The sequence below is a fragment of the Terrapene carolina genome, unplaced genomic scaffold (genome assembly GCF_002925995.2).
Source record: "Terrapene carolina triunguis isolate 2854851 unplaced genomic scaffold, T_m_triunguis-2.0 Scaffold926, whole genome shotgun sequence".
Lineage (NCBI taxonomy): Eukaryota > Metazoa > Chordata > Testudines > Emydidae > Terrapene > Terrapene triunguis.
This window is the reverse complement of record NW_020665277.1, coordinates 4,462,246-4,484,867: the sequence shown is the minus strand read 5'-3', so window position 1 is coordinate 4,484,867 and position 22,622 is coordinate 4,462,246. Positions and strand designations below refer to the sequence as shown.

Sequence of the window (22,622 nt, the reverse complement as noted above, 5' to 3'; positions counted from 1 at the left end):
GGAGACAGTGGTTTTATAGAATTTAAATAAAAGAATCATCCAGACAGTGATGTAGGGTCTGGGTTCCTAGAACCAAGTCTCAGATTTTATTATTTATAAAGGTTAATCAAAGGAGCAGGGATAGAAGGAAGCGGTGCAAGCCCTGGCTCTAGTCAGCAGTCTTCTATATCTGACAGTGTCTTAGACCAAGATCATAAAGCCCAGGCCCGAGGAGAGGGCACAGAAATCTCTCTTGATTGACAATGGGGTCTGGGTCATGATGAGGGCTCCCAGGTGCTAAGGTAATACAAATAAATAATCATAACATGAGATGGACCATCCCACCATTCTCCTGATTGCCAGCTGCACGCTCATTTGCAGGCAAGTAAAGCAACTCATTTGCCAAGAGTCTTTGGCAAAGGGCAGGTCCCAATGTACCATCAGGGAAGATAACTGGAGAGTGTAAAAATCAGTGATATAGTCCGAGAACCGCTGAGAGTATCTTGATTATAACCCAGCTGAGCATTAACATGAGAAGCAGTGACACCCACAGAACTTGAATGAACAATGTTCCTGAAAGGTTCTTTGAGTGACTTGGAAATTATTTGTGAAGGTGCTGGACTGGACTCAACACTTCTACTATAGGCTTCCTGTGTGACCTTGGATAAATAATTTCTTCTCTCTGTCTCAGTTCCCCATCTGCAAAATGTGGATAATACTTCTTTAGACTATCCAGCTGTTTAGATTGTAAGCTCCTTGGGGCAGTGCCATATGTGTATGCACAGTGTGTAGCACGATGGGCTCCTGAACTCAGCTGATGTCTCTAGGGGCCACAGTAATGCAAATAATAAATAAGGTCTTCTCGTGGGAGAACTGGTCAGTCTGTTTTCTTCTCTGTTACACAATCACAAGCTGTGTGACTATGACAAGTTTAGCCCTGGGTGTTTTGAGCTGTACTAATTTTAATTCAGATTCTTTTAACCCCTTCCCCAATAAATAAAAACAAAGCCAGCAGCTGGGCCCGTTACAGACCCAGTGCTGTCTGCTCCCCCTGTTGCCCAGGCAGCACAGTTCCCCACACAGCTGAGTCCGAAGCTGAAGTGTGATGATGTCAGCATACTGTGCTGTACACATTCCAGGTGTTTCTTTAAACAGGAACAGCTCTTTAATTCCAATATTTGCTAAGTCAAATAATATCAGGGAATAATGTCAACATTTGCCAAGTCAAAAGGGCATGATGAATAATTCCAGGAATTATCTCCTGGTGGCACAGACTCTAAGTTCTGCATTAGCTTTCTGGTACTTCACGGTCACTAAAGTTAATGCTGGCCTTCAGCGTCACCTGTTTCACCGAGACTGCTCTTGGCTGCAACTTTAAATAGTTCCATATCTGATCCCTCCTCTCCTTTTAGAGAAGGGACTCTGGTTACAGGGGGATATAGAGCAGTAACATTTGTGTTAGGCTGTTGTGCAGCTTCACTCAGCCGCCCGCACTCCCTCACCGCAGCGAGTTACTCGGGGCTCCAACAGCTTGTAGCAAAGATGCCACAAGTGAAAGTTGCAGGTAGGTCTAAAGAAAGTCAATGAGGTGAGCAGCCAGAGAGTGCTCTTTGTCAACTGCAAAGTCTCTCTTGATGTGCCCATTATGTCTGGTGATGCAGATGGCAGCAGTCAAACCTTAAAGGGGGTCTCTTGCTTTTTGTTTGGGGATAAAGAGGCAGCTACATGCTATATTGTAGATGGCACAGACACAAGGTGAAAGCCTGGCCCCACTGAAGTCAAGGGGAGTTTTGCGGTGGATTTTAATGGAGCCAGGATTTCACATAGAAGATGTACAGGGTGATAAGCCAAATAAGGGAGACACAGGGCTGCAAATAAATGCACTGAATTAAATGGCCAGGTGAGTGGATTCCACCATGCAGAAGACAAAGCCAGTGGACAGGTCCCCACAACGAGGACCTGCTGAGCATGTAGAGTGGTGCTAAAGCAAATTGGGTTCAGTCCTAACACTCAACTTGCAACTGTGACTGATGCCAGCACCCCAGCTGAAGCCAAATGTCTGGATGTATCATGAATGCATCTGAAGAGAGAGAGGGTCGGCAAAAAGAATTGGGGCTACTGGAGATTCCCTGTTGCTCTGTCTGGCAAGTAGAGAAGCAATGTGCTCCTGCGGATTTGGACACTGAGTGAAGCTGTGGTGCTCTACTCACGTTAAACTAGCAAGAAATGATTTGTGACTTAGGGAGAACGTGGAGCAGAAACGTGAAGGGAGTTTGCAGCAAAGGTAAGGAGCTGACTTAGTAGCTCAGGACTGAACATCCTTCCTGCTCCTCCATCACTCATCAAGCCTCCAGCATTCATCAGACCAGCCTTCCTACCAAGTGCTACGCTGGGTCTGCCCGCATCACAGGTATACCGAGGTGTGTAAGGCTGTTGGATTCTAAGGCTGTGCTAGGTAAATGGCTCAGCGTACTGTAGGGTGACCAGATAGCAAGTGTGAAAAATCGGGATGGGGGTGAGGGGTAATAGGCACTTACATAAGAAAAAGCTCTGAATATCGGGACTGTCCCTATAAAATCGGGACATCTGGTCATCCTAGCGTACTGACACAAATCCCAATTGCTTGGGACAGGGAAAAGTGAAAGGATCCTCTCTGAGTGACCACACCCAGCAGCCAGCTTCAAACTGACTGTGTCAAACAAGTGTCTGGCATTGCCTGGCCTTGGGCAAGAACAGAGCAGCCTGTAACATGGCAGATAAGAGGGAGCAAACAGAAGAAAAGAGCTGGGAATGGAACCTGCAAGGCAATAACTAGGATCCCCTGAGACTTGGCAAATTATATGAGAAGTGTGATTATAGATTATATAGTATACATTGTACATCAATAACTGTGGATGTGTGCAGGGATCCCAACGTGGATTTGTGGGTCTCACAATCTGTGCTCAGTTCTACAGACTGCACTAGTGACAGATCATTAGTCCAGATGATTCAGACTAAAGGGGATGGTGGGGCTCTGGTATGCATCATCCAGTCTCAATGACAGGAGAGTAAACTTCACTAATCTCATCCCAATGTGAGTGGGACAGGCGGTGAGCCAGAATTACCTAGAACCAAAGAAAACATTAGGTGGAATAAAAGAGGTCTGAGGTGTGTCAGAGAGGTACAATGTGAGAAGGACTGGAGCCAAAGGAAGTTGGTAGGAGGGGGTAAAGGTCATTAAGGAAGAAGTACTGGCCAAGGAATTCATCTGATCCAGGTTCACTCTAATCAGAAGTGTTCAGCAAGCAGCAGCCAACCAAAGGCAGCGGGTCAGGCCCCTATGACAATCAGCCCATAGAACTTGTTTGCTCTACAGTTTGAATTCCAGATCAGGTGTTTCCACACTCCTGCACTCAAGGGCAGGCAGCACAATCCAGCACAGGATGCCAGAGCACAGAGTTAGCAGAGACTCCTTGAGCTCAACTTTTTATATTGAGCTCTAGAGAGTATAAAGCTAACGAAATGCCTATTGTCAATTTATTTTCAATAAAGATAATAGCTGGAAATTTGCTAAATATAAATGACAGGTATTTCCCCAATACCTAACTGTAATCATAACCAGGAAAGCAAGCCCTGGCGTGAACTATGTTTGAAAAGTAGTGGAAGACTGGTGGAACATCTGCCTCCAAAAACATTTGGTGAAAGAACATTCCCACCACATATGATCAAAGTTGCCCCTTCTGCTATTCCTCCAGCAGCATATCATTCTGAGATGTATTAATAGGAGTGTTGTGTGTAAGACATGGGAGGTAATTGTCCCACTCTACTCAGCACTGGTGAGGCCTCAGCTAGGGTACTATGTTCAGTTCTGGGCGCCACACTTTAGGAAAGATGTGGACAAATTGGAGAGTCCAGAGACGAGCAACAAAAATGATCAAAGGTTTAGAAAACCTGATCGGGGGGAAAGTTAAAAAACTGGGCATGTTTAGTCTTGAGAAAAGACGTGGGGGGTGGAGGGGGTTGAAAACAGTTTTCAAATATGTTAAGTGCTGTTACCAAGAGGATGGTGATCAACTGTTCTTTATATCCACTGAAGGTAGGACCAGAAGTTTAATCTGCAGCAAGGGATATTGGGGGTTAGATATTAGGAAAAACTTTCTAATTCTAAGGATAATTGGGCTCTGGAAGAGGCTTCCAAGGGAGGTTGTGGAATCCCCATCGCTGAGGGTTTTTAAGAACAGGTTGGACAAACAGCTGGCAGGGATTGTCTAGGTTTATTTGGTCCTGCCACAGTGCAGGAGGCTGGACTTGATGACATCTTGAGGCCCCATCCAGCCCTACATCTCCATGATGCTATAAACCTGAGTTTCTCAGACACCAAATCAAAAGCGCAAGCTTGTAGCAATATTCATTTCTTTACCCTCCCCTTGCTGAGGCACAGGCTGTGGGAGTTTCTCACCACCTTTGTTTCTCCCATTGGTGGATCCAGAACAATTCCCAGACCAGTCAAATCGCTAAAACATCAGCTTCTTGTTAGGAGCCAAAGGAGTCTCTGCTAACTCTGTGCTCTGGCATCCTGTGCTGGATTGTGCTGCCTGCCCTTGAGTGCAGGAGTGTGGAAACACCTGACAAGGCTGCCTGGGTCTTATTTGATGAGTCAATGTATTCAATAATTATTCTTATATAATTCTGAATAGGCCATGAGCTAAGTGACGATTATGGAGTGCTAGCTGTCCCATCTCTGGCTGGCCAGAGGATAGACTCCATTAGCAAAAGCTGCTGCCTTGGAGGATCCCAGCTCTTCTCCATCTAACCCTGCTCAGATCCTGTTATCAAATGCTGCTCTCCTCAGATGGACATAGGAAAATCCCGGACCAGGTTTTTAGATAGAGCTTTTGCACAGAACTGAGCTGAAGTCGTTGATGCAGATTTTAGGCTCCATGTAATGGCTGAACAGCCCCCAAATAGGAATGAGATGTTTGCAACACAGTTATTTCAGGTGTAGCATTAAGGCAACCTTGTAAAACAGTCAAAGCAGAATTTGTACGTGTAACTGAGATATTTCCTATCACTGCAAAGTGACACAGTGCACTAGTCTAGTGCAAACAGAACAATTTAGAATAGTTGCCACTGAAATAATTCTGCACATTTTTCTGCACAAATGCTAATATTGATGGGAGGGAGAAGCATCTGGGGACTTGTGAGAGCTGATCATCTCTGTTTGTTTTTATTTGACCTCCAACAGCAGAAGAGAAACATGAATATTACTGGCCCTTTCTTGTGTGGCTGCTGGGGTGTGAACCTGACAAATTAGCACTGGAAATAGCCAATAGACAAATGACCATGGCAATATGTTAACAATCCAAGAAGCAGCCATTTCCCAGCAATACATGCCAGGAACCAGCCTGGACCACAAGTAGAATTGGTTTCCATGTGTTTTGACTGTCTGGCTGTTTACAATCACTAAAGCTGCTATTTGTTATTAAACGTTTCCTTAACAGTTAATATAATATATGGAGATATACCTATCTCATAGAACTGGAAGGGACCCTGAAAGGTCATCGAGTTCAGCCCCCTGCCTTCACTAGCAGGACCAAGTACTGATTTTGCCCCAGATCCCTAAGTAGCCCCCTCAAGGATTGAACTCACAACCCTAGGTTTAGCAGGCCAATGCTCATACCACTGAGCTATCCCTCCCCCATCAGTTGGTGTTTTGTAAAGTTCCAGCTTGACCTTTAACTCCTTGAGCCTGCAGCTCAGGCCAGTGGAGAGGCTGGGCCTCCATAACTTGGGGTACGGTGACCAGATGTCCCGATTTTATACGGACAGTCACGATTTTGGGGTCTTTTTCTTATATAGGGTCCTCTTACCCCCCACCCCCTGTCCCAATTTTTCACACTTGCTGTCTGGTCACCCTAACTTGGGGTTATATCTCGTTCTCTGTGAAACGAGCAGGACTAAAGGGAGAAAAAAATCGGTTTTCTCCCAAATCTAACAAGTACCTCACTTCTCTGCTGTATGACTCATGCTAACCTAGCATTCTCTGGCCACCTCCTGCTCTCACTGCAGTCAATCCACAGACTTGACTGGGACCAAGACCGGAGCCTTAGTCTCCTTTATCCAGGTCAGGGGCCCACAATGCGCAGCCCCTTGCACCCTCCCCTTCTACCGTGGACATGGTGAGGACAAACTGATAATCTGCAAATGCTGGGAAACTCACACACCCAGTGTCCCCATCTGCCAGCAAGATATGAGCAGAGTAGTGGTTCAGAAGTTGCATTTATTCTGATTACGAGACTGCAAATAGCTACGACAACTCAGTGCATCCCTCAGGCTCACGGCAATTTACCACTGCCTGGCCCTTGTGTCACATAGATCTGGAGCTGCTTCTATAGCAAAACCTGAACTGCTGAGAAATGGACACAACTCCTGAATTTGCAGTGACGCTGCTGCTGGATGCAGAGTTGAGCATGAGCCTCTTTGCCCCAGGATCTTGCAGCTGCTGGGAACAAGGTTGCCTCAGCAGCCTTCTCTCAAGGGTGGAACCTTAGAGCTGAAATTCAAATGCCAGGGGATAAAATGCTGCTGCCTCCCTAAGGCCATGTCCAGGTAGAAGCTGTGGGTTCAGAGCAGGAACTCCCCCAATTCAGTTGTTTCTGTCGTGCAGATGTGGCCCAGTCCTGGCACCTCATCACCTGCTCGTTGTGCTTCCATGAAGTGGTGCTGCATGTGCATATCCCCAGCATAGGCCATCCTCCAGCCTTCTGCTCATCACAGTTCACATCCCTCCTGCCATACATCACATTCATGGGCTGCTCAGCTCACGTTCACGGGCTGCCCAGGCTCACTGTGGGGCGGTTCGGTCCAGGGAGCATTCACTTTCTGGAGCTGTTCTGAAGTGTCTGTGCCCTGCAGGGGGCCGTGCAGGAGGCCAGGCACTGCTTCAACCCCCCAGAAGTGGCTGAGTCCTTGCTAGTGCCTTGCAGCTTTAGGTGGCATGTCAGTTGTGCATAGTTATGCACAGGCCCCTTTCCCTTCCAGCAATCTCTGGAGCTGCACCTTGAGGGGTACAGGAGCTCATTGGTTTGGCTCCCAGGTGGCTGTTTCTGCATGCTCCATTGTTGCTATAGCATCTGGTAGCTTAAGGAAGCCCCTTTCTAGATGTAAGCGGAGGAATGGTTCTGCTATCGTGGGGAACTTTCCTGGCCTATGTGGTTGCCAATTTTGGCTGGACATATTCCTGGACAGGGCAAGCCTTAGGGGCGGGGCCACCAAGCAACTGCCCGGGGGCTCCATGGGCAAGGGGGCGCCGTGCAGCAGCATAGAGGTGCGCACTGCCGGTTTAAAGTCAGAACTTGCTCCTGGCTGACGGGAGTGCCGCGTGGAGGGGCGCCCAGATTTCTCCCTGTTTCCTCCTGGCTGAGGAACGGGGTGGGGGACAAGCAGAGATGCACAGATACTTCCCCCAATGTTCCTCTGCGCCCTGCCCCAGGGGCTGGGAATGGGGGAGCGAGGAGCAACACCAAGCACTTACACAGCCCGGGAGGGGAAAGTGATCTGGATGCAGGGAGCCGTGATGCCGGTCCTTGCTTCCCTCTCACAGCCCCCACGGCTGCGTGGAGGAGGAGTATTTGGGGGTAGGGGGGGAGAGCAAGCAGTAATGCCAGCTGCTTCATGCATCCTGGTCAGTTTTCCCACGTGGGCGCAGGAGAGGGGTTCAGGGCTTAGGGGCAAAGGGGGCACAATGCACGGGTTCGGGTGCAAGAGAGGGGCAGGGGTTGGAGATGCAGGCAGCAGGGGAGTGCAGGGGTTGGGGGTGCAGGCGGGGAGTCCATGGGGGCCGGGGACAAAGGGGGGCACCAAAATGCTAGTTCGCCCGGGGTGCCATTTTACTTAAGGCCTGCCCTGTTCCTGGAGGTTTCATCAAGACAAAATCTTTAATGGAAAAATAATTTTTAATTTGTGGAGACTCCAGGGCAATCCTGGAGAGTTGGCAACCCCAGACACCACCCTTGTGGCACTGGCTAGCTAAAGGATCTTAGTCCTCGCTCCCACTCCCTTTACCCAGGAGCCTGCCTGCCCTTGAGGGTCCCCTTCCTCCCTCCCATGGGGCAGAGTCCTCGTAACCCCGACAAGGCCGGGCCCAGGATCCCTGGGGGGCTGGACCCCCAGTCTCGTTGTGGTCACTTAGGACAGTGGCTAGGGTGTCCCCACGGCGGGGTGCTCTCTCTGCCCTGGCCACGTCCCCGACCCACTGCTCATTACATAGAGTTCAAAGCAAACACGATTGATTAAACAGCAACCAACAAACAAAATAAGGCAGGGACGCTGCGGGTGGGCTGCCGGTTTTCAACCGAACACCCGGTTGAGAAAGGGCCCTCCCCAGCCTGGTGAAAATGAGTGAGTGAGTGTGGGGGGCGGGGCCTCAGAGAAGGGGCGGGGCAAGGGTGTTCGGTTTTGTTTGGTCAGAAAGTTGGCAACCCAGGGCCGCCCTCAGGCTCTAGGTGGCAGGGCCCTTCCCCCCAGCGTTGCCCCCTCCCAGTCCGGCCTGTGAGACCCCTTGGCTGGTGACCTCTCCCTGCGCTGGGCCCTCTGCCTGGGGTCCCCCCTCGCGCTCCCCAGCTGCTCACCGCACTCGGCTCTGGACAGCCCCAGCTCCTGCCTCAGCGCGGCTGCGGCTCTGCCTCCAGCGCAGCTCCCCGGGCTGCCCCTCTGGCCGGCGCGGCTCTGCTCCCGGCCCAGCTCTGCTCTCTGGGCTGCTCCTTTCTGGCTCTGCCCCCGGCCCAGCTCCGGCCCCTGCTCTCCCCTTAGCTCGGCCCTGCGCTGCCTCGGGCAGCTCCAGCCCACTCGGAGGATGGGACCCCGGCTCCTGACTCCCTCATTGGCCTGTCTGCCCTGTCAATCGGGCTGATCTGGAGCACTGACCTCTCCCCATTGGCCCAGGGGACTGTCAGTCTCAGGCTCCTGATTTCTCATTGGCTCTGCCCCTTTCCTTTGGCACTGGGTGAGGTGCCAGTGCTCCCTTTTGCGCCATTACAAATAAATCACTGGCGAGGGCCAACCAAAAACCCTACTAAGTGCCAGTGGGCGGCCAGCAGTCCCCTTACCTAGTGCTCCCAGCCCCATGGGGCGAAACAGGCCAGAAACCCCAGCGGCCCCAGCCTCGCCCCAGAGTGTGGAGCGCAACCGAATGGCACTGAGGTGTCTGGGGCAGCCAAACACCAACGCCATTCATCCCCCATTTGTGGAAGGCCCTGAATGGCACAGAGTAGGGCCACCACCAAATCATGTCCATGGCGCTGAGCACAGGCACCAGCTCTCCCAGTTCAGGCTGGATTGTCTTTAGCAAATGTTGGGTCCCACCTGCTAGACAAGGTCCCTGGAGCAGCAGCAGGGAAACTCCTGCTCTCCCAGTCCTACCCCCAGGGTCAAGTGAATATAAGAATAGCCACAATGGGTCAGCCCAGTGGCCCATGTAACCCAGTGTCCTGTCTCTGACAGTGGCCAGTGCCAGAGGCTATGAACAGAACAGGGGAACTATCACATGCTCCATCCCCTGTCATCCAGTCCCAGCTTCTGGCAGTCCGAGGCTTAAGGACACCCAGAGCATGAGGCTGAGTCCCTGACCATCTCAGCTAATAGCCCTTGATCACCCTAGCCTCCATGAACTCATCCAGTTCTTTTTTGCACCCAGTTGTTCTTTTGGATTTCACAACAGCCCCTGGCAATGAGTTCCACAGGTTGACTGTGCATTGTGTGAAGAAGTAATTCCTTATTGTTGTTTTAAACCTGCTGCCTAATAATTTAATTGGGTGACCCCTGGTTCATGAGTTATATGAAGAGGTAAATAACACTTCCCTAGTCACTTTCTCCACACCATTCAGGAGCGTATAGTCCCCTGTCATGTTCCATATACCACTTGGGGAGTAGCTCTATGTCCATCTTCAGCCTCATCACTGCCTCCATCCTACCTTGGATGCTGTGTGTAAGTGACATGCGGAGAGCAGCACCCAGCTGGGGAGTCAGGAAGGGGCTTGTGCTAACTCTCACTCCCCTCCTGTGTGTTCTCCCACATGCCTGCCCCTTCTGGGTCCACCCCCACTCAGTCCCCTGCCCGTGGACTTGTTCCCCCCTCAGCCCCAACCTTCCCCTCGGCCCAAGCAAGCATTGCCTATGGAGCTGGGTGAAGTCAGGACTAGGGTGACCAGATAGCAAATGTAAAAAATCGGGACAGGAGGTGGGGGTAATAGGTGCCTATATACGAAAAAGCCCCCAAAATTGGGCCTGTCCCTATAAAATCGGGACATCTGGTCACTGTAGTCAGGACAAGTCTCCAGCCCCACTTAGCCCATGACAGGCCCTGAGAAATTAGCATCAAGACAACAGCTGTTCCCTTGCTCCCCTGTCCTGGGTGTCTGGGACACGCAGTCCTGCTGGGAGATGAAGTGCAAGCAGAAGGGACCAAAGATGTAGCTAACAGCTGAATTTGGCTCTGCCAGATGGGTATGGGGGTTGGAGCACCTCATCCTGCTGGGTGGGAGGAGTCCTGCCTGGTCATGGGTGGCTGGGCGCAGACTGGCCAGGTCACCAGGGCACCTTCTCCCTGCAGAGACGGATGAGGCGATGCGCTCCTTCGCTGAGAAGGTTTTTGCCTCTGAGGTGAAGGACGAGGACAGCAGGCACGAGATCTCACCTTTTGATGTGGAAGAAATCTGCCCCATCTTGCACCATGAAATGAGGGAGCACATGATCCACCAGGAGACCACAGCCACGGCTGACAAGCGGTGAGAGCTGGGTGAGGGGCAGTAGGCCTGGGGCACTGTGGGGAGGGACAGGCTGAAAGCTTCCCACCGCTGACACCTGCCCTGGCCCTGCTAGCCCCCAGCTCCGCCCCCTGCATGCCCTTATACCAGGAGACGAGGATGGAAACTTTAACTATGGCTTGGGAATATCTCAGTGAACTCTCTGGGACAACCTGGGCTGGCCACTGTCTGTCTGGCCTAGAGGTTCCCCGGCCATGGCCATGGAGAGCCTGCTGGGCAGCTCATGCTGTTTGTTTCCAGGTGTTTCATCACATTACCTGCCCCCAGCACACACTCCTCCATGGGTGCTGGTGTCTGGTGGCCCCAGGAGTGTTGTCTTAGGGGCTGGGCCCACAAACAAATCCCTGTGGTAAGAGGTGGGTACTCCCCTGATTGACTCCGGCCATCCATCCATCCAGACTGTCTGTCCAGTCGCTCTGTGCTGCAGGCCTCATCATGCTGCCTGAGCATCGCTCACAGGCTGGTGCGTTCAGCCACTGCTCCCCAGAGATGAGTGCTGGGTTGGGCCTCGAGACCAGGGGCCTGGTCCAGGCTCCACCACAGATGCCCTGTGTGCCCTTGGGCCAGTCACTTAGCTTTCCCGACCCTGCCGCCCAGGGGGCAGAGGGGCAACCCCCACTAGTGACTGTGAGGCATTCAGAGACTGTGGTGACAAGGGCCATGCAAGTACTCAGACAGCGTCCAGTTATTCCAGCCAATAATCTAGGATTAGTGTCAAATTAAAAGTTGCAAACCCTGCTATGGCTGGAAACATCACGGAGCTCTGACTCCTGGAGAGCCAAGTTTGTGGGACCAAAGCTTCTGCTGCAGCCTCTGCTCCCCCCCCCCTTTTGGCACACCTGGGACAGGAGCTGGAATATGTCTCTCGCCAGCCATGGCTTGACCCAGGGAGACAAACAGCATCTCGGATGGCCGAGGCATTGGATTGTACTGTTCTATCGGTGCAGACAGCCCGGGTTTGCACTGAGACAGGAAAGGACATGCTGCTAATTGCACTATTTCCCTTTGAATACCTGGGCATAGTCCTTTGACCCCTAGCGCTGGGCAGGGCCCTGCCTTGCCTGCAGGGCACATGGTGCTGCCAGTGCCCAGGCTGAGGCGGTCCCCCCGTCCTCTGCAGGAAGAAGCGGATTTCCCTGAAGACAATTGCACTTGCTCTGCCCATTGCTGAAACTTCTGCCACCAAACTATCCACCATTGAGGAGTTCATCGCTGCCTCGCCACTGTACCAGTCTGTGCCTGACTTCCAGCGTGTGCAGATCACAGGGAACTATGCCTCAGGGGTAAGCGCCAGCGTGCCTTGCTCCCTCCCACGTCTTAGCGCCATTTCCTCTCCCGGTCTCCCCCTCCACGCCCTCTGCCCTCCTCTCTCCTGGCTGCTTGCCTCAATCCCTGCTATCACCAGGGAGTTGGGAATGTGCACGTGCGTGCCCCTTGTTTAAATGCATAGGAGAGGCCATTTCTCCCAGCTCAGTCTGGGCAGATGGCAGCACCCTGCTAATTCCCTAGTGATCCCAAAGGTCCAAGCCAATGTATGTGTCAGAGAAACTCATGGGCTCTTCTCTGTGGGATGGCTGGGAAGGCACAGGGCCCTTGTGGCCCCTCAAGAAGAGATGCTGCAGGGGGGCAGATGGAGCAGTTGCTGAGACCCCTTAGTACCTCCCTGCATAGTGCTCCAGCCAGTCACCAGGTCAGGGCTGGGCAGGGGGGCAGAAATGCAAGGCTGTGACTGTGCATGCGCTATGTCTGTCACCGTGTGAATTGCATGCACACACCTGGTGCGGTGACTGCCGGGCCCATGCTCAGCATGCATTCTGCCTGTGGAGAATCACAGAGAGGCCCCTTTCACCTCAGCCCCCACCATGCGCAGGTGCAGCCCCGCCCTCCTGGGTCAGTTTGGGGCCAAGCAGCAAAGGCAGGGGCCATTACAGGATGGCGTGGGTTACAAGACACTCCTCGGTGCACTGAGACGGCCGCTCCAGCATCACTCCCTAGCCGTGGTCCCAGCCAGCCACTGCAGCTGCTGGGTGGCAATCCCCTGCTCCTGTCGCTCGCCAGCGACCTGGCCTGACCTCCCGGGGCTGCCCACACAACATTTGCCTTCTGCAATAAATTAGATGTGCTGATGATGTGCTGGGTCAGATGAAATTGAAGCGGGACCAGCTTGTGCTCCTAAAATAGCCCCTGCAGCACCCTAGGCTGCAGCTTCAGAGTGAGATGTCAGACAGCAGCTGGGAGTTGCGCTCCAGGACAGTGCCCCTAATGGCTTGTCCTGGCCTCTGGGGCTTTCCTTCTACCTCAGCAAGCACCTTTCTGAGCTGCACACAACGCTGTCAGCCAGGCTGAAAGGGCAGGGCTTGGAGAATGACTGCCAGGCTTCCTGCTTGGGCCAGGCATGTGGGGGTGGGCTCCAGGGGAACCCAGGCCTTGCCTTGATTCAGCTGTTCTCCAGCACGTGCACAGCGAGCGTGTCTGTCTGCGCGTCCCAGCAAGGCCGGGAGCTCCCACAGGCCCAGAGCAGGCCCCCACATGCTGCACACACCACTGTCCTCAACAAAGAACTTTTGCAGGTCACAATTGAGGATTTTGAAGTCGTCTGCAGAGGCCTCTACCGGGCTTTGTGCATCCGGGAGAAATACATGCAGAAATCGTTTCAGAGGTTCCCCAAGACCCCGTCCCAGTATCTGCGCAACATGGAAGGCGAGGTTTGGCAAGCCGAGGATGGGCATGCCCCAGGTACCTAGCAGCCATGACTTCCAGGGTAACTCACAACCAGCACAAACAGGAAGCCTTTGAAGAGCAGCTGGGGAGCCCAGGGCTGTGCAGGCGAGGGGGTGTCCCCGGTAGCAGTGCCGGGGGTGCTGAACCTGCATCTATGTGGAGGAAATGACTCCTGTTGTTGAGGCTACAGGAATGCAGCCTCACCCTATCAAGCTTGGAACCAGTCTCCTGCAGAGACTGACCCCATGATGTGGGGGGAGTGGAGCCCCTCTGAATGCCCTAGCTCTCTGCCACGCATACACTCGTTCGTTTCCGTGCCCCAGATCCCTCCAGGGCTGTCAGATCTCCGCCAATAATTTGTGTCTCTGGGCAAGCCGTGCTCTTGCTCAGGCTTTGCGGGCCTGGAGAGACTCAGCAGCCAGAGAGCTGGGATGCCGGCTCCACCACCAGAGAGGCAGGGAGCAGCCCAGGCACTGGGGCAGGGAAGGGCCCCCAGAGGAGCCCGTTGGCGGCAGCCGCCTGTGTCTGTCTGGGCCCCATGCTGGGCAGCCATTGGCCTGGCCTTGGGTTCCAGGGTGGGCTACCTGTGTTCATGCGCAGGCCGGCGCTGACTCTGCCCTCAGCCCCGGAGTACAGCCGTGTGGCAAAGGCTGCCCTGCCAGGCCCATTGCTCACCTGCACTCTGCCTTCGGGACAGTGTTCACCCCCGCTGTGAAGGAGGGTGAGGACCCTTTCCGGTCGGACAATCTGCCCGAGGACCTGGGCTACTGCGTCTGCATGCAGGGCGGTGTGGTCTACGTCTATGCCGACGCAGCGGCTGCCAGACGAGGGAAGCCCAAGGACCTGCCCTACCCCAACCTCGAGGACTTCCTCGATGACATGAACTTCCTCCTCGCCCTGATTGCACAGGGACCCATGTAAGTGCCCAGCCAGGCCCCCGCCCTGCCACACAGAGGGATGTCAGGGGACCCCAGTCCGGCTGTGCTCCAGCGCTGCCAGGGGCTGTGCACTGCAGAACTTTGCAGCCCTCAGGCAGGACACCAGCTCCCACTTCAGTCAGAGGGGCTGGCCGGGCCCCCAGCAATACCTGCCAGGCCCCTGGTGCCCAGAGGAGCCCAGCCCTGCTGCAGGCCTTCATGACTGGGCCCGCTCTGGGACTGAAACCTGGCCTGGAGGAGTTTGGCAGGATGCTGCCACTGCCCTAGCCGCTGGCGCTATAGGATTCAGGTCATTACAGCAGGAATGTCATGACATATGTGAGCTGCGTGGCAGCCGTGCCCTTGTTTGCACCACCTGTAGCATCCCCAGGTCCCATGCACTCAGCTGGGCCTGAACGCGCCTGGGTTCTGACCCTTTGTCTCTGTCAGGAAAACCTACGCTCATCGGCGCCTGAAGTTCCTCTCCTCCAAGTTCAGTGTGCACGAGATGCTGAATGAGATGGAGGAGCTGAAGGAGCTGAAGAACAACCCTCATCGGGATTTTTACAACTGCAGGAAGGTGAGGGCCTGGGACAGACGCACAGACCTTGCTGGCCTGTCAGATGGGCTGAGCCAGGGGCATGCAGGCTCTGCCTTGACGCCTTCCACCATAGGGCAGGTGGTGCTCAGGCAGCTTTCCCCATCCCGCACCTCTCTATGGGGGAGCACAAGCTGTTGTGACCCCTGAGCAGACCCTGGGTCACCCCCGGAGGTGGGAGCGTGCGGAGGAGTGGCTGGGGTGCAGGCACAGGGAGTACCCCCTGCTAGCCCCCGGTGGTCACCATCGCTTACTGGGATCCAGGCTGATGTGCTCCCTGATGCCAGGGCCGACTTGCCATGGCTGCAGTCAGTGTCAGCAGCATTCCGTTCTATGGGCCTGGCTGCCCTGCCTCCTCACCACCTGGGCCCTGGCTAGACTGATGGCTCCCCTCTGCCTGGCAGGTGGACACCCACATTCATGCTGCGGCCTGCATGAACCAGAAGCACCTGCTGCGCTTCATCAAGAAGTCGTACCGTGTGGATGCGGAGAGGGTCGTGTATGACGCCAAGGGCAAGAAACTCACCCTGAAGCAGCTCTTCCAGCAGCTCAACATGCACCCCTATGGCCTGACGGTGGATTCTCTGGATGTTCACGCTGTGAGTCTGTTGGCCTTTGCTATAAGACGTCCCATGCCTGCCTTCCCGCAGGGCCATGTCCCCACATGCCCCATGGGCACCCTCACCTACTTCTCCTAGGGGCACTCCATCACATGCCTTCTGTCACTCGGGACCCCTCCCCAGGCACATACTGCACCAGCTCTGTCCCATGGCAGGGTGGCCAATGCTCTTCTCTAGAATTGGGGTTAACCCTCTCCTCTCCAGCGAGGCCTTAGGCCATCGCACCCCGCCCCGTTAGGTCCATGAAGCATTATCCGCCCTTGGCTCTGACCCTGATTTGCACCCCAGGGGCGCCAGACCTTCCAGCGCTTTGACAAGTTTAATGACAAGTACAACCCGGTGGGAGCCAGTGAGCTCCGTGACCTCTACCTGAAGACAGAAAACACCATTGATGGCGAGTACTTTGCCACCATCATCAAGGTGAGCCGGGGGTGTGGGGACACAAGGGGAACCCAACGCAGCAGGAAGGAGCCTGTATGCCCACAGTATGCCAAGTTCCAGCCAAGTGAGTGAGGCACACGTGACCACCTGCACCCTTACGTCTGCAGGAAGTTGGCTCTGACTTGGAGGATGCCAGGTACCAGCACGCGGAACCCCGCCTGTCCATCTATGGGCGCTCGCCAGAGGAGTGGCCCAAGCTGGCCAGCTGGTTCAACAGGCACAGGGTCTACTCCCCCAACATGAAGTGGATGATCCAAGTGCCCAGGATTTAGTACGTGCCATGGGGTGAGATTCCGGGTGTCGGGGCAAGGCTGGCGGGAGCAGGAGCATCCTGACTTACTGATGTGGCAGCTGTGGGGTGACTGTAGAAGGGCCTCGGGGGGAGGCGTTCTGTCCATTCTGGGGGCTGTGTGGCTCTCCTGCTGGAGGCTAACCCTGGTCTCTGTCCCCAGCGACGTGTTCAGGGCCAAGAACTTCCTCCCCCACTTTGGGAAGATGCTGGAGAATATTTTTGTGCCTGTGTTTGAAGCGACAGTCAGTCCTCAGGCCAACAAGGAGCTGAGCGTATTCCTGCGACACGTGAGTGCTGTACAGAGAGGCCTGGGCCTGACGAAGCGCTGACGGGAGGGGTGGTGCCTCTGGGGCTCAGACCCCACCACTATCTGCCACACTGGTAAGCTCGGCATTAGCATCGAGCCCTCCCCCACAGGTCGGGGAAGTCAGCCTTCCACCCTCCCTGCTCTGGCCCCAACCAGAGAAATGGGTTGGGGTTGGGAGGTGCCAGGAGAGGGAGGCCTGTGAGATGAGCGAGCAAGCTCCTTTCCGAGTTGCCTGGTGCTGGGCCTTTAAGAGGGGCCCAGGCTAGTGGGTGGAGCCCGGCACCCCTCCTGCGCTGCATGTGCCAGGCTCTGCATGGGGTTCTGGGCAGGGTGGGCAGGGGATGTGCTGGGGGAGCTGGGCCCCCTCCTGCACTGCATGTGCTGTGGTGCTTGGGGTGAGGGCGGTGTCAGGCACTCAGTGCCGTGTGTCCTGGGTCGGGGAGATGGGTGTCCGAGGTTGCTTAGCCCATGGGGAGGGAGGTGACGCCTGGCTTTGCTCACAGACACCCCCCCAATTGGGAGAGCCCTAGGAGCCAGCGGAGGGCGGTGGGGCTGACCCACTCCTGTCTGCTCGTGCCAGCAGATCACCGGCTTTGATAGCGTGGACGACGAGTCCAAGCACAGTGGGCACATGTTTTCCACCAAGAGCCCCAAGCCGGACAAGTGGAGCCATGAGAAGAACCCGTCGTATACCTACTACCTGTACTACATGTACGCCAACATCGTGGTGCTCAACAACCTCCGCAGGTGGGTCATCGCACGGGGGACATGTGCTGCTGGTGCCCTCTGGCGGGGACCTGGTTCACGGGCTGTGGGGGCCATCTGTGGTCACTCAATTAGGGTGAGTTCCAAAGAATGGGGCAGACAATCCCCATATAGCTGGTGGATATTCCAATACTTAGATTTATCAAGCCGGCATAAAACAGCTTCTTTGTTACCTTACCGGTTACTCGGAAGTCCAAACAACACAGTTCCCTTCAAGCAGGGGTTCTCAAACTGGGGGTCGGGATCCCTCAGGGGGTCGCGAGGTTATTACGTGGGGGGTCGCAAGCTGTCAGCCTCCACCCCAAACCCTGCTTTGCCTCCAGCATTTATAATAGTGTTAAATATATAAAAAAGTGTTTTTAATTTATTAGGGGGGTCACACTGAGAGGCTTGCTATGTGAAAGGGGTCACCAATACAAACGTTTGAGAACCACTGCCTTAAAGTAATCCAGTCTCAGGCCTCCATCTGGGTACCCACGTCAAATATGATGAAAATGTCTTTAAGTCTTATTTCATCATATAAAATAAAAGGTTCTACCAATCCCAAAGGATCAGACACATTACCTCCCAGGTTATTGAATATTCCAGATCTTAGCCAAATACATGCTACAGACAATTCTTAATAACTAAACTAAACTTTATTCAAAAACAAAAGAGAGAGAGTAGGGTTAAAAGATCAATATACATACAGACATGAGTTCAATTCACTGATGTTCAGATTAATCGCATAGATGGTGAGCTTTGTTGTTGCAAAGAGCTCTTTCAGAAATAGTTCATAGGTTATAGTCCAATATCCAAAGATCATATTCAGGGCATACCAGCATAACTGGGACCTCAGTCTTGCGACTCAAACTTCCCCTGATGAAGCCCAAGCAGATCTGAAATGACAGAATCAAGACCCAAGGATCTTTGATACAATTTCATGTCTTTTGACAAGTTGGAATTCAAAAGGTGATTAGCCTGACTTTGAAGGAGGTCCATCACTGGTACTTAGCTATAGAATTAATATAAGGCAATTTGCTTGTTCCTCCATCATTCACAGATTATTTGCTATACATTTGAAAGAGAGATGAATACAGACCTATGCCGTGTTTACAATTCATTTAAGCGATAGGATGTTCTTTTGACCTCTGAATTTTCAGAATACAGCATAGACAGGGACTTCTGATTACATTGTGGACCTTACTCATACATATGTAAATACACAAAAACACAAATATTATCTCCCCATGGTGTCTTTTGAGGGTTATTTATTTTGCAGGATGTTTAACCCTTTCTAGCCATGCGTCACACAGGCATTGCGCCGCATATGGAGGGAGGGGATGTTGGCTGTGAGTTGCCTCCAGCAGAAGCAGAGAGGGACCTGTGTTTGTACTGTGCAGGTGGTGCTAGGACGGCTCTGCTGGGGTCTGTGCATCCATCGTGGAGATTGCCCAGTGGAGGAGCCCAGAGCCAGGCATTTCTGAAGCTTCCTTGACAGCAGGGAGACATGAGTGATTGTGGCAAACACCTGGGCTCAGCTGAGACTGTCTCCTTGCACCCAGTTTGAATGCACTAGGGAGAATAAAGGGCAAACACTGAGGCCTGGGGCTGGGCTCTGGGGATCCTGTCCCTGGGAGCGGGTCTGGCTGGGCTCTGGGGGTTCCTCCCTGGAAGTGGGCTTCCAGTTCAGCTTCAGTTCCCACCCAGCAATGCCCTCCCACTCCCTGCATTAGCCCCATGTTTAGGCGCTGGAACTAGGGGTGCTGGGGGTGCTGCTGCACCCCCTGGCTTGGAGAGGTTTCCATCAGACACGGGTTACTGTATTGCTGTCTGTACATAGGGAACGCGGCATGAACACCTTCCTGTTCCGACCCCACTGCGGGGAAGCCGGGGCCATCACCCACCTGCTCGCAGCCTTCATGACAGCAGATAATATCTCCCATGGCCTGAACCTAAAGAAGGTGAGTGTGGGGGAGAGTCGCTTAATGTTGTTCCCCCCACCACCACCACCAACGCTCTTATGAGCTGCATGGCTCCAGCGGTGCAGGGGGATGGTCTGGCCAAGGCCCTATCTTCACAGCCAATGCCAGTGGCTCTTGCTTCACACCCTCCCACTGGCCCTGCAGGGCTGGGGCCCCGCACGCAGACATTAAGTGACTTGCCCAGGGCACCCTGGAGGTGTGTGTGGCAGGGCTGGCAATTTAACCTAGGTCTCCTGAGCCCCAGTCTGGTGCCATAGCCCCACCCCACATGACTCTTACACACTGAACTGTAATATGCTGTCCCATGTCACTCAAACGCAGCCCCCTGCCTGGAGCACCACGTGTTCCCCAGCACTGACATGCCTGCTCTGGGCCGTCTGCTTGGAGAAAATGCTGAGGAGGTGGGAATCTGTGCTTGCAGGGTGCACAGACCATGGAGGAGACGATTGGCTTAAGCCAAGGGCAAAGCCCAGATCTACGCCCCGTGGATTTATAGGACGGTGACTGACCCTCCCCTTCTCAGAAAGCAGCTGTGAGCTCTGCCTCCCAGCTCTCTTTGCCAGGGCATGGAAGGGTTGGGCTGTAGGTAGTGGAGAAGCAGCAGCGTCTGCCACTGCCCTGCTCCCCACCTCTGCCCTGAAGACAGCCACGCTCTTCCTTTCAGAGTCCTGTGCTGCAGTACCTGTACTTTCTTGCCCAAATCCCCATTGCTATGTCCCCGCTCAGCAACAACAGCCTCTTCCTTGAATACGCCAAAAACCCGCTGCTGGACTTCCACCAGAAAGGCCTGATGGTCTCTCTCTCCACGGACGACCCCATGCAGTTCCACTACACCAAGGTATGGTGCCAGGGCAGGCCTGGGCATGGAAATACCACCCAGGGGCCTTCCATTGCACTGCGGTATGGGGACATGGGAGCTATTTGTACAGCACCCAGCACAATGGGGCCCTGCTCGGAGAGGGTCCTAGGCACTGCCATAACAGAGTAATGGGAATGCCTGCTGCGCCCCGACAGGCACAGAGCTGTGCAGCAGGCGCTGCACACTCCTCTCCCCCGATATGATGCTCGTGTTGCTCTAGGAGCCCCTGATGGAGGAATACGCCATTGCTGCCCAAGTCTTCAAACTCAGCACCTGTGACATGTGTGAGATTGCCAGGAACAGTGTCTTGCAATGTGGTCTGTCCCATGAGGTACGTCTGTCTGTCTGCCACATCTCCCTGGGGGGAGGGGCCATCTGCTCAGCAGTTTGCCAGTGGCCTGGCAGTGAGGATGTCCCTTCCTGCAGCTGTCTCCATGTGTGCATCAGAGTGGGTGGGGGAGCTGGAGGGATGGCTCTGCCTGTTCGGAGAGTGACACCTCAGACCTGGCGCTAAAGGGAATTTGAGACACAGAAGCAGCTTCTCTGGGAGACTGCAGAAGCCTGCCAATGCTAACCCGTGCACAGCATGGGCAGCTGGGATCCTGCAGCGGGAGGCTGTCCGAAGGAGATGAGGGCATAGATCCATGCAGTGCCTTTCATTCTGCTCCCTTGTCTCTGCCAGGAGAAGACCAAGTTCCTGGGGGAGAATTACCGTGAGGAGGGGCCCCAAGGCAACAACATCTGGAAGACAAATGTAGCTCAGATCCGCATGGCCTATCGCTATGAAACCTGGTGCTATGAACTCAACCTCATCGCAGAGGGGCTGAAAATCATGGAGTAGATCCCCAAACCTGCCTGGACCCTGACGCCTCCTCCACTCTGTCAGGGCCTGGGGCAGCCCAGAGCCCCACCCATGACTGCACTTTGCTTTCTTGTGGTGGCAGCACTGGGAGATCATGTCCTTTCTCTGTGGTGTTACTAGCCCTGGGTGTTCAAAAATCACTAGTCAGGCCCTGAAAATCATGAGATTTTTAACAAATAATAAAGTTGGCTTCTTTTTCTTTGCTGTGTGGTTTCTGGGTCACTTGGTGTCATGTTTTCAGGCATTTCTCTGTAGCCATGAGGGCTGGAAATGTACTTTTTGCAAGCAAAAGGTGAGAATCTCTCTTAATCACAGGACTCCAGGAGCTGGAGCTTTACGAAAAAATCAGATATTGTGAGTGGCGATTAAATCACCAGAGGTGGTAACACAAATTCTGCCTGTTCAGATATTCACAAATCAGAAGCAAATGACTCAGCTCCAGACTTCTACAAGTGCTATATCGATGCTGTATGCGGAATAACTCCCAGCCCTATGACAGGCTATACTGCACCAGCCCGCATTGCGTGGATAAGCCTATTCTGAGGGAATCAGCCCTGAAAAGCTTCAGGCTGCCTGTCCTCTTGGCAAGTGCTGACAGTGAGGGGCACAGGTCAAGGACCACATCAAGGCTATGCTATCTCTGTCCCTTGGAGCCCATATAAGCAATAGCCCAGAAGGCAATGGCAGCCCTGCATGGATGGGAGTCAGGGAAGGGTGGAGCTGGCAGGCATCCACTCTCTCGCACACACACGGGCATGTGCTGGAGGTGTCCTGAGCCAGTGACAGGAAGAAATTTGCTCTTGCTGGACTGAAAGACAAATTGAGTAGCCAGTGAATCCCAGGTGGTAGCCAATAACTGGCCTAGCTCCCACTGGTCCATTTTTGTTCAGAAACTGTTACTCAGCATCCTAAGTGCAAAATGATTAAATTATTTCCTTCCCTTTGTAAGCCTCAGCCCTAGTTGTTGTTAGCAGATAGCCTAATATCCCATCTATGAGCCATCCCCACCAATAGTTTAAACAGCTGCTGTTTTCTCTCTCAGCTGTCATCAGTACACAAATGCCCTTTCTCTGTTAGTCTCATCTAGCTAGCTAGATTCTTACTTTGATCATGACATCGCCATGACTTATGGCTGCATTGAGTGGGGACAAGAAATACAATTAAAAGGTAAACTGCAGCCAGAATTGTATAAGCGCTGGTTGTTGCCTTGCTTCAGCCCGTACTATTCTATTGCAGTAGCACCTAGGAGCCATGGTCATGGACCAGTCCCCCACTGTGCTAGGTGCTGTACAAACACAGAACAAAGATGGTCATGCCTGGAAATAAATCCTTCACTAGGTTGCTGAAGGCTGAAATTGCTCTGTTCATATCAGTGATATGTAACGAATGCTAGAACATAATCAAGCACATACGGACCTGCTGCCATATCTCATCATCATTACTATTTGTAGACCCATAGGCTCCCCTTGTGATGGGCACTGCACAGCCAGAGTAT

At 53.5% G+C, this 22,622-nt stretch overlaps 1 protein-coding gene across 3 annotated transcripts; it reads left to right on the top strand.

Moving 5' to 3' along the window:
- Nucleotides 1–1,459: 1,459 nt before the first annotated feature.
- Nucleotides 1,460–21,326, top strand: AMPD1 (adenosine monophosphate deaminase 1). Of its 3 annotated transcripts, none has more exons than XM_024211386.1 (15): nt 1,460–1,543; nt 10,568–10,742; nt 11,902–12,064; nt 13,352–13,517; nt 14,200–14,419; nt 14,870–14,999; nt 15,422–15,616; nt 15,926–16,057; nt 16,186–16,349; nt 16,531–16,657; nt 17,261–17,424; nt 19,265–19,385; nt 20,071–20,244; nt 20,486–20,596; nt 20,948–21,326. In XM_024211386.1, the coding sequence occupies exons 1-15, from the start codon at nt 1,522–1,524 to the stop codon at nt 21,104–21,106; spliced, it is 2,223 nt and encodes a 740-aa protein (XP_024067154.1). In that variant the 5' UTR covers nt 1,460–1,521; the 3' UTR covers nt 21,107–21,326. The 3 variants fall into 3 exon arrangements, with proteins under 3 accessions (XP_024067154.1, XP_026516917.1, XP_026516918.1); XM_026661132.1 differs by having other exon boundaries at nt 17,258–17,424; XM_026661133.2 differs by lacking the exons at nt 20,486–20,596; nt 20,948–21,326 and having other exon boundaries at nt 17,258–17,424; nt 20,133–20,238.
- The last annotated feature ends 1,296 nt before the right edge of the window (nt 21,327–22,622 follow it).

Bases quoted from the DNA above. Each gene is read 5' to 3' on its own strand.
- AMPD1 (XM_026661132.1), top strand. From the start codon at position 1,522: ATGCCACAAGTGAAAGTTGCAG. The intron at 10,743-11,901 runs GTGAGAGCTGGG...CGTCCTCTGCAG, and splicing joins ACAGCCACGGCTGACAAGCG to GAAGAAGCGGATTTCCCTGA. The intron at 15,617-15,925 runs GTGAGTCTGTTG...TTTGCACCCCAG, and splicing joins ATTCTCTGGATGTTCACGCT to GGGCGCCAGACCTTCCAGCG.